General features: G+C 47.4%; 1 protein-coding gene across 3 annotated transcripts in view; it reads right to left on the minus strand.

The window, feature by feature from the left end:
• The window catches only part of LOC115308586 (ADP-ribosylation factor GTPase-activating protein 1), a 32,016-nt gene extending 21,364 nt beyond the window's left edge, over positions 1 to 10,652 (minus strand). Inside the window, exons 1-10 of one of the 3 annotated variants that reach the window (XM_040210911.3) lie at positions 10,566 to 10,652; positions 9,725 to 9,813; positions 8,669 to 8,778; positions 6,349 to 6,520; positions 5,168 to 5,367; positions 3,084 to 3,167; positions 1,852 to 1,966; positions 786 to 842; positions 618 to 683; positions 398 to 457 (exon numbers count right to left, since the gene is read on the minus strand). In XM_040210911.3, the coding sequence (XP_040066845.1) occupies positions 398 to 457; positions 618 to 683; positions 786 to 842; positions 1,852 to 1,966; positions 3,084 to 3,167; positions 5,168 to 5,367; positions 6,349 to 6,520; positions 8,669 to 8,778; positions 9,725 to 9,784 (924 nt within the window). In that variant the 5' untranslated portion in view covers positions 9,785 to 9,813; positions 10,566 to 10,652. Of the gene's footprint in view, positions 1 to 397; positions 458 to 617; positions 684 to 785; positions 843 to 1,851; positions 1,967 to 3,083; positions 3,168 to 5,167; positions 5,368 to 6,348; positions 6,521 to 8,668; positions 8,779 to 9,724; positions 9,814 to 10,437 lie in introns of all 3 variants that reach the window. The other 2 variants (XM_040210913.3, XM_040210912.3) reach the window with 2 other exon arrangements.
• Positions 10,653 to 11,000: the final 348 nt, after the last annotated feature.

Here is an 11,000-nt window from a genome sequence, read left to right on the forward strand (position 1 = left end):
ACGTGTCCAAGCACGTTTACGAAACGTGTTTTAGGCAGTCGGAATGCGAGATATGTGCACGTGACGTGGGTCATGGCAAACAAGGCTGAAGGCTTTTCAAAAGCAAAGGTAATAGTCACGAAGGCAATATTTATTTGGTCGCGTAAATCCACGATGCTCCAGAAAGGTGGGTAGCCCAAGCTCAGGGGTTCGGGTCGCCGCCCTTAACGTAGATGATAATGCGACGGGTACGATACGGATGCATAGACGGCGGCTCTCGGGGGTCGTGTTGTCATGCCGCTCGGAGGGGAGAGTGCTTTAAAGTTGCAAAGCAAAACAAAGTCGAGAAACTACCGACACAACCAAAACAAAAAGACGGAGATGAAACGAAGGAAGAGGCGTGCAGGGGGGCACTCACCTTGGATCCGATGGTCGTCACCTGGCTCTGGAGATCGCCGATGAGGGTGCCGTCCTTGACCTAGCGTCACAGCCACCGACATGCACACAACACCGGAAGGGTCAATGGGCAGGCACTCGAGATGCAATGCACCGAGTAACAATTCTTGAGAACAAAACAAAGGCAAGCGATGCATTCTTTGGGTGCAGCGGTTGCGTTGTCCCGTGCCAACGGGTCTCACCTTGTCGTTGACGGTGCCCGAGATCTCGGCCACCTTCAAGGCCGCTATGCTGCCGATCTTCACCGCCTGCAAACGTGTGCGAGCGCACGTCATGGAAGGTGAGAGAGGGATTTGCGCAGTTCGCTCGTTTGTTAAAAAGGGGGGGGTCGGTAAGGTGAGCACACTCACGTTTTCAGATGCCTTGGAAGCGATCTTTGTTGCGCCGGATGCAAAGGTGGCAAAGCCCTGCAGTTTACATTGTGAGTGTCATGGATCTATCTCTATTAAGCCCCGTTCACACAGCTGCGTTCGCTTACAATGTCTTACGTTCCGTTATGACTCACCGGTACATTCATGCTTCAAATGCTATTCCTCGAATATGTTGCCATACTTAATACGTGGCATGGATGTCCCTTTGATCTTCAATGTAAGCAGACATATGATCCCGTAACATAATGCGAAGTAAAAAAAAAAGGGTATTGCGTGAACTGGCCATTAGACGGAATGCCGTACATACAAAAAAAGTGGGGCATAACAAACCTCTTTCCCACTGTTTCGACTCTTACCCGAAGTAGAAAACGACAGAGCTGGACACCACAGCTGCCAAAACCGTAATGATCAGAAGCTACAGACAAATGAACTTCGGCCATAATGCCTTCACCGTTTGTTCTACCATCTACCTATTTTTTGGCACGAAGTTAACTAAAACTAAATATGCAGCCAGTAACGGAGGAGGAAAGCAAAAAGGTAGTGGCAGCTTAATTTTCCAATCTGGTTCTTCGTAAATATAGAACGAATAAAAGAAAAGATTGGCAGACACACCACACCAGTCAACACCTCTCTTTCTCGTTGCGTTTTCTAATGACAGTGTTCTTGCAATCATATATGACGAGGGAACAGACTGGCATGCTGGCACCACGCATGAGGTGACCCTGGAACTGCATTTCACTAAAGTGAAGGTTCTGCGGAATTCGCGGGACCAAACGTACGTACTGTCCACGAGACATGATTGTTTATATATCAAAACCTTTTCCAGCTAAGAAAGGAAGAGTAATGCACAAACAAAATAGGAAATGTATGGAAACTGCAAGTGCTCTGCGGCTCCCTGATAGATGGCGCCAGTGTGTTCTCTCGTCACAAGAGATTGTGAGAGGCTTCAAGACGCACAATCTTAAGCAGTCATGCGTGCAAACCAGCCTTAAAAGTGGTTTTGGCTAAACCCCACAGTGAAGTTGCGGCCGGAGGGCCCACTCACAGAACTGAAGGACGACCATGCTCCGTCAAAGAACTCGGATGACTGGCTGCGGGGAGGCTGGGACACGCTGTTGCCGAAGCCGCTGTAGCGCCCGCCCTGACTCGGTGGGAGGTCCCTGCATGCACAGAAGCGGATCAGACCTAAGCCGCATTGCCTGCGCCGTATGTCGTCTGCACCGTATGTCCTTCTCTGCCGTATGTCGTCTGCGCCGTATGTGTTCTGCGCCGTATGTCGTCCGCGCCGTATGTGCTCTGCGCCGAATGGCGTCTCCTAGTTTCCCGGAATGCAAACGGATAGCGTGAGGAGTAATAGTAATAGAGTAATCTTTATTTTAGCTCAGGACAGCAGTATTACCACAGAAAGGCAAGCAGCCCGTATCGTCAAGGCATGTGGCACTGTCACTAATGATGCAATGACATCGTACAGACGAAAGAAAAGCGGCGATGACGGTTAAAATGGAGCTTGTAGGCGAGACTGCGGAGGATGACATTGGGCGACGACATCCCACTAGAAGAGAGCAGAATTTCAAAAGTGGGACACCGATGAAAGCAAAGCACAACTGTTTTTTTGCTCGGTCTGTGTTACAAGTCGTTGCGCTCCAACAAAAACAAACAATGCTGCAGTAACAAATACTACTGTGAGAAACAGCACAATTTGCTGCCTTGGCACAAAAATGGCAGCATGCAGTCGAGAGACAGAAAGGCAAGGAGAGGAGAAAATGCCACCAGCCAATCACAGTGGTGCTGGAACGCACGTGGCACTGTGACTGGCCGATGTCTTTGCACAAACGTGATGGCACACAACCAAGAAAGAGAGACAGAGGGCAAATTGCACTACTTTTTCGTATACTGAAAATAACCGAATAAGCAAAAAATACTGCTAGGCAATTGCGTTGCATACATGAAACGTTCTGGCATCAAAAACATTCAGCGATACCTTGAGTTCCCAGATGTCAGATGCCTACGTTCATGGCGCTCTTCATCAGATAGTTTAACGCATACCACGCGTACACTTGATAGCTGCTCTTAAAATGAAGCGATACTTGCGCTAATTGAGCTGACAAACCTGGCTATCTTCAAGAGCCTAACCCGTGATCCAATCAGTGTCGAGACTTGCGGCCATGCTTTTATCCGGGCTTCACTAAATGCTGAACGCCTATCCAAAAAATGCTTCACATTAATTAGCTACAAGCAGCCACTGCCGGAGAAGGAAAAGAGAGGAACACCACTCACTCTCTGCGCGATGCATTCTCGGCCTGCACCCGGTTGAAGAAGTCGTCCCTCTGCGAGGCCACCTGATCCATGTTCATGCCATAGCTGCGACAAAAGAGCAGACAGCTGCACAACTGGCCAGAGCACCCGAAGTTCCTACCATAAAGTATTGAGTAGGCAACCCCCCAAAAGGTGGAGATTATCACAAAAATATGGGGGCGGGTGCTTGTTCGGTTCGAAAGCAGAAAGGGAACATCAAGCTTCACCACTTTGCACCAGCGCACGTGTGTAAAGCTTAACCACTTTGCACTGACCTCTCTGAGAAGCAGAGAGAGTTCGGTTAGCTCGGAAGTTTGCAGGGTTGGGCACTTGATATATCCTTTGCCTATGTTTCAACAAGTTTCATAAAGTATGGGGTGGGCCTTCGTTGGCCATGTGATCGGTATCTTACGGTTTACTCCGCGTTGGCATTTTTGTCTCGTGTCGTCGAGGCCAGTGTAGTTTCCGCAGTGCCGTAGTCCCACACTGCGGCACAAGCGCGCGACTTTATTTTGGGTCTCGTTTGCATGCACCACCGCATGAAGGAGACGCCCACACAGAGCCACGTATTTGTGCAATCGGCTCCGACGGCATTGGAACGCCGCGGAAGTTATTCTAGCCTCGACAGCATAGCATAAAAATATTGACGCAGAGCACCGAGAGTTACATTGTGGCTGCTGGGGAAGAAGAGCAGCTCTCAAAGCCTGGCCACCCCAGGTCTGTCTATGGGCCATTACAAGGAGGAATGTCCCATGCCCTAAATATATGTTTCACATCTCGGTAGGTGCAATTTCCAGTGACCAGAACCGGTTTTAAATACGGAACGCACCAAAAGCATACGTGCAAAAGGGCATGCAAAAAGGAACCAATAAAACAGAAAACCTTTTTCTTGTATAATTTTTTTTTTTTTCGAAAGACGCTGTTAAGGCTGACGTGGCACTGGTCCCTTACAGTTCAATATACAAAGCAGTGTTCCGCCAAAACGCCATGACAAAAAAAAGAAAAAAAGTGTTAAGAAAAATGTTTAGAAACTAGACAATATTACGAAGTACATAACAAGGTACGACTTATAATATATGCATGTAAAAGGCAGGAATCAGCATAGAAAATTAAATATAACAGACTGCAAAACAAATAATAATAACAAATAGTTGTATACAATGTAAAATAAGTTAGGTCTACTGAAATTGTATATCGCTGGTTATAAAAAAAACTAAAATTATAAGGTTACCACCATCTGCTCCTGCAAGAAGAAAAAGCCTTATAGGTTAGGGGTTGCTATTAACTTAAAAAAAAAAATAATTTCAACCCTTCCTTGTTTTGTTTTTTTTTGTTTTTTTTTATCTGGTTGTCTCGAACTTGACTTTCCAATTGTTTGTTCTAATTCTTGTTTGCTTGCATTTGGGCTTAACCCAAATGCAAGCAATAGGTTTGATGAAAAAAATGAAAGACGTTTACCACACCCTGTAATGCCGAATTAGTGTGCTGCTCTTGAGGAGGAGGAGGAGGAGGGGAGGGTACTGAGGGGAGGGTATGCTCTTCCTCCTCATCCCATACCCTCTCCTCCTCACTCCTCCCGTGCTCCTCGCCTCTGCCTCCTCCTCGTCCTCCTCCTCCCTCCCACGCGGTGCATTATAGGAAACGTCCCATAACGCAAAGCGTTCATCACCACGATGCATTATGGGACGTTTCCTATAATGCACCACATAGTGTCGAAACACCCGTGCAGTGCATTATGGGAAATGTCCCATAATGCACCGCTGTGACGTTTCGGCATGGTGCCGTCACGAGGCTGACGAGTGACGTCACGACGGTCCTGCGCGTTGCATTATGGGACGTTTCCCATAATGCATCGCGCAATTACAGCGACGTCGACGCCAACGGCGCTCAAGCCAGAAACGGGCACCGAAGAGCTGCGCTCTAGAAACAGTCCACAAGAGACAGGACAAGGAAGAGACATAGATGAACACACATCATGTCTCAGTACCAACTGGCCCAACTCAGCGCATTGCAAGCAATAGGCTTTAACCCAAATGTCTGACGACAGCAGACAATGTCCCCCTCACCTCTGGTAGCCCCCTCCCCAGTCGTCCGCCCGTCCCCCGGCGTCCCCTTGCCGCGCCCCGCCGCCGCCGCCGCCAGTGGCCGCCGTCCCCTGCTGCCTCAGGTTGGGTCCGGAGCTGCTCTTGGGGAAGGAGCGCCCCGTGTGGCTCCTGGCAGACGACGTTTCGGCCGACCACGTCTTGCCCTGGGCCTCCGTGGCCACCTGTGGTCAGGCGGTTTGCACAATCAATCTATAGCCAGTGAAAGGTTAAGAGATCAGGGCAAAATCCTCCCGCCACTTCCCACTTTTAGACCTCCTCTCTAGCATAGGCTCTGCTGAAGTGGAAAGGAGTGGGAAGAGCTTCTCCTAAACTCTTAACCTGTCGCAGACCATCGGATTTCGACGAGCAACATTTTTTTCCCACTGACAGCCTCGGAACTCCTTCAGGTCTTGGGAGTAATGCACAAGTACTCAAGCTGAGTTTCTAGGAACCCAGGGGTTCTCCAAAGCACCCCCAGAAGTTCCCCCAACTCCCAATTTTCCCCAAACATCCCTACACCTATGCAGAGTGTTCTTTCAGGTTTAAGCCCCAGTTTAGCGAGTCTGAGCTACCCACTACGCGTAACTAAGAGCTAGACGCTCCCTAGTATCTTTACTATTGTTTAAAAGGTGTGTACGCTCCTACGCTACAGAAAGTCCCCCCCAAGAAATGCAGTGTTTTTTGTTTTTTTTCCACCGCAAAAATGAACTATGCATTGCCAAATGCTCATTCTCCACCAAAATGTAGTGTCAACTGTCCGAACCAGGTGCCAAAATTTCAGCACAAACCGTTATCTCATTCAAACGCTACGAGTGATTTTCTGAAAATTGTAATGGGAACAAGGGACACAAGAAGTTGAACTAGCAACAAGAGATAGCGTGCGGACAAGAGTGTTGGCTGCTGCTGCTATCCGTCTCGGCCCAATCACGCTTGAGAACTGTGCCCACTGTGTGCCGTGGCTGCATCCATGTCGCTAGTTTAGTACATGCTTGCAATCATCCCTTTTGCTTGCTCATACATTTAAACGATAATTTAACCAATGCTGGGACCTATAGTGATTCTATAGCACGACAGATTATGGCGAGACTCTACAGTTCGAGGGTTTATTTTGTTTTTCCCAGGTGTGGCGTGTTTTGTTTTGCGAGGCAAGAGCAAGAGGATACCTTGTCCCTGTAGAGGGCGGCCGCCTTGGAGTCCCAGCGCTGCTGCAAGGGGGCGTTGGGGTCCCAGTCTGGTTGGGCCTCGAGGAAACGGCGTGCTCGGTCATTGCCCCCGACCCGCATCTTCTCCAGCTCCAGGTCCTTCCACTTGTCCATGGTGATGGAGCGCACGAAGCTGCCATAGGAGCAAAGCACAAACCGTTCTGAGGACATCTCCTCGCTCACGCAGAAACACTGGCTTGTGGTGCTAGATGCAGCCTGATTCAAAAGGTTCAACCATGCGCACACATCCATCCGTTCAGCTAATAACCTATTCCAGGGCCCAAAGTGCGGGCCTTCGGAAGGCATCTGCCCACCCAACCGAGACGGCCTTAGTATTTCTATTTAAGACCTAACCTTAATGCTGAGATAAATTGGCTTCCAACTAAAATAGAGCTCAACTCACGCCCTCTAAGCCGCCCGGACCAGGATACCATCCCGGGACCTCTACATAAATCTTCATTAGCGAGGGGACTTCCCTTAAAAATATTTATATTTAACCCTAAGCATTTCCACATTAGGTACAGGTTAGCTTTTGATATTAAATACACTAACTAGGTGGTGCAAGCTGCCGCCTGACTTCACAGGTTCAGCTGTACGCACTCATCCATTCATTAATCTGGAAACATTAGATATGTGACACGAGATGTTGCACAACTCAAAGGGTAAACTATATGCATGCACGCATCCATTCATTCATCTAACAACTCATCCCAGTGTCTAGAGAATCTGGAAACAAACTGCAATGCTATGAACAATGCACAGTAGGCACTTTACAAAAGGAAATGCCATCAACAGTGTGGACAGGATGGCACATTGGCCCTTCGAAGGGAACACATAAATCTGCTTAGCATGTTACATTACAATTTACTATAAGGGTGCCTGTAGGTGGCACACTAAATATTTGAAAGCTTAAAAATGTGAACTAAACTAAGTCAAAAGAAAGAAATATTTTTTCTTCGTACGGACAAACATCTTGTTAAGCCTTTCTTGCTGTGAAATCAGCAGAGAGCATTATGGGTAATTATGACATTGTTAAAACAAGGAAATGGGTAAAAGTAAAAAAAAAAATAGGCACCCCCCCACTTTACACCCTCCATTTTCTCAAATATATACCACAGTGACACACAGTGTCATTTGATGATTTCACGCGAGCTAGGGCGATAGGAAAACAATGTTTCTCATTTGTCATTTTTCACACAGGCGAACTCATCCTCGCATATTTTTACAAAAAAAAAAGCACACCGTCCGATTATACCTTTGTTCTACATTGCATTGCAATCAGTTAAGAATCTTACTTTTGTGGTCCCTTCAAGGGGTCAAAGTGCCCTAGGGAATGCACTGTAGTGACTGCTGTGCCAACATCTGAGACCACCTTAGTGTAATCACATATCCTAACCACGCGTGGATTTTGTTCCAGTCATTTCGTCGGTGCGCACAATGACTAACAAAATCATCACTTCAAGGTGGAAGTTCCAAACAGTGCGACAACAAATGTTGCTCGATAGGGTTTTGAAGAGGACAGATTATTTAAAACAATCCCATTGTTTCCACCCCTAAAAGTTGATAAGCACACCACTTTTCTCGACACCTCCAACTGCGACTCTTCTTCCTATCCAGACACGACTCTACGACTGCCAAGTCACCTTGTGGTATGTCAATGGGAGCAAGATGATTCCCGCCCTATTTACGTGGAGTCGCAAAATAAACTTTCTGGTCCTGAAAACTTCTTATCTCAAGGATTCAGGAGAAGGACGAAGGCGGTGTTTTTCACAAATAGGACGTTTTATAACCCCTAACCCATTCCACGGGTAATAACCCCCAACAACTGCTTTACCAAACCCCTTTCCCACAAAGGCCTCCGTCCATCTGACCCAGGTATTCTAAAACTTCTCAATCTCGAAGAATGCCCATCTCTCTTTTATGGCAGCCGAGGAACTTTGGCAAAAAAGCATCGCAGAAGCCTGAAGACCTTGTAAAGTCAAATGCGCAAAATAAAGAAGGTTTTACCACACAGTTATACACCAATGGGTGGTTCGGGTCTCCTAAAATGACGAGTAAACCAGCAGAACCCGTTCCTTAGTTGCGGGAACGGACGAGCAAATTTGGGAGCGTGGACCATCCGCCCCCCCCCCTTCCCCCCTTTAGGTTCTTGGGGAAGCCCCCAAACGTTTATGAGGGAACCCCGAGGTTTCTTTGGAGAACCCTAAAGAGTAACCCCTCCAGAGACAAAAAAAAACAAAGAACAAGAAAAATAACGAAGGTGACATGTTTTTTTTCTTACCTGAGGTGCACGCCGAGGCCCCTGTGTTTGCCCGAGCACTCGAGGCAGATCCAGATGCCGTAGGTAACGCTCACCCATTGCGGATTGTGGGCACCGCACTCGAAACATTTCTGCAAAGGCGACAGAAAGTGTGCGTGCTTACCTCCCGCCATTCCAGCTAAAGGAATAGAGAGCAGGGTACTATAGATTGTGCGATTACTTAGTTAACCAATGCCCAAAATAAAAACCTTTTTTTTTTTTTTTTTTTTGCAAAGAAACAGCAAGATGTTATGTCAGGTCACTACCCCAACAATGTGTTTGCTGCAGAATTGCGTATTTGCTGATAAAATTCAATTTATGCAAACGGAAATTAGGGGGCAAGAGCAGAGGACCATGATGTCAGAAATGCCGGGAGTTGTTGGGAATCGCTTGGGTTGTTTCCCTCACCGTAGCTATGCACTCGAAGTTAATCCAAGTCGATATTTTTGGCAATTTGGTGGTCATAACCATTATGTTCCGCGGTTGTGCCGACCTTTGTTAAGGAAGATGCATCGCAAAGAGATTATTTCTTTTAAAATATTCCCAGCCCTGTGTCATGTCAAGCATGATTCGGAGAAAAAATGAGTGAGAAAAGCCCCGAGATTTGGGGCTTCCCTCACCCACAGACAAAATTGTCTTCTGCTGGGCAGAAAACCCGCTCCCAGTTTCCTTCTTCCAATTCCCTCTCACACTCTTCTCTCCCCCTCTCCCCATGGGAGCGGGTCTTCCAGTTGTTTCCCGCGGAAAGGAGCAGAGTCCTACTCCTTCTCAAATGGAAAGGGGGAATTGAAGAAGAGTTTTCTTCTTTCTGGTTGCTAGTAGGTCTTTAAGGATAAAATACTGCATTCAGAGCCAGAAATATTTTGTTTCCCGAGTGGTTGTTTGGCCCTTGTCGGTCTTTGCTCCCATCAAAATCTAGGCTCGCATAGGTGCCTTGTCAAGGGCCGTTCAGGAATTGCATGTTAAACGCAACCAACCACGGCAAAAAAAAAAAAAAAAAAAAAAAAGAGTGTGACAAACAAGTTATTGCTAACTCACGTTGTTGGTTTCCCTTGGCCTCAGGTCCTGAAGCACTCTTCTGGTACGCGGACTAGCCATGTTGTGAAGGGACTAGTTGGCTGCAGAGGCTACAAAAAGCAAAACGTCGAGCAGTCAGCGATCAGGCGCCAGCTTTAAGCGTGCCCACCGTATGCGAGCAGAACGCTACCCGCAGACAAAAGGCCGATAACCGGAGACACGCTAAGAACGAAGCTTACGTAAGTTACGCAAGTTACGTAAGGTAACGACGAGCGCGATTACCAGGTGTGCGTGGCCGCCACCGATTTTGCTTCGAACGACGCCGATTTCGCTTCGAACGAACGACTCGCTCCTTTTAGACCGAACAATTTTAAGGTTTATCGACGGAGCGGCGGTTCGGTCGACTACATCGGAGGCGTAGCGGGGTTTCGGGTACTATTTTTTTTAAATTTTTTTTCTTGGTATTTTCGTTGCAGTGCAGTGACACCCCGCAAGGAAGCGACGACGGCACCTGTTGCCGTACACGAAAACGTGTTTCCGCACACGGTAGCGCGTCAGTCGGTTTCCTGGCCCTGCTCCCTCTTCGTTCTAACACGTCAAGCTATTCCGCTGTTTTAGTTTCGTGACAGATGTGAGTTCAGTGAAACGGCAAGGGACACAGACAAAAAAAAAAAAAAAAAAAAAAGAGTAACGATTGAATGGCAGCGACTGTTGACGTAAGTCGCTCAACTTACGGCCGTCGGCAGCTCAGATTAGGCTAGACATTCGGTTCCGCTTGAGACACAGGCGAATCTTGACGCGGCGGTGTTAAGTCGTGAGCTGATTAGGCGGTCCTTTAAATAATAAAGGCAGAATCAATTACCCCAAATCGGCTTCCAACGGAGCTCACTGCCACCTCGGACAAGCGGAGAAGAGGTTCCAGCCGTCGACGGTTCGACTACCGTGGGTCAGTTTCGGAAAGTTTTGGGTGAAGAATTACATTAATAAACTAACTGAATCAAAATTTCGTAAATAAAAACATTCATTTTATTATTATATTATTTTTTAAGCACTTCGGGTAATCATCTAAAAAAGCAGACTTTCGATTTCGTAAAAAGTAAATAAATGGATAAGCGTTCAGAGCTAGACCAATTAAATTAGACGGTACCTTGCGCTACCTATACTCTGTTCACGGCTATGCAGAAGCGGTGGACGTGCTCGCCGTTATGTCCACCGTGGTTATGTCCTTTTGTTTACGGCGATGCTATCCTTCGTAGAATTCGCTGCCGGCGGCACTTGCTCACAGGAAGGCTACAAA

Source organism: Ixodes scapularis, unplaced genomic scaffold (genome assembly GCF_016920785.2).
Source record: "Ixodes scapularis isolate PalLabHiFi unplaced genomic scaffold, ASM1692078v2 PGA_scaffold8__174_contigs__length_109621045, whole genome shotgun sequence".
NCBI lineage: Eukaryota > Metazoa > Arthropoda > Arachnida > Ixodida > Ixodidae > Ixodes > Ixodes scapularis.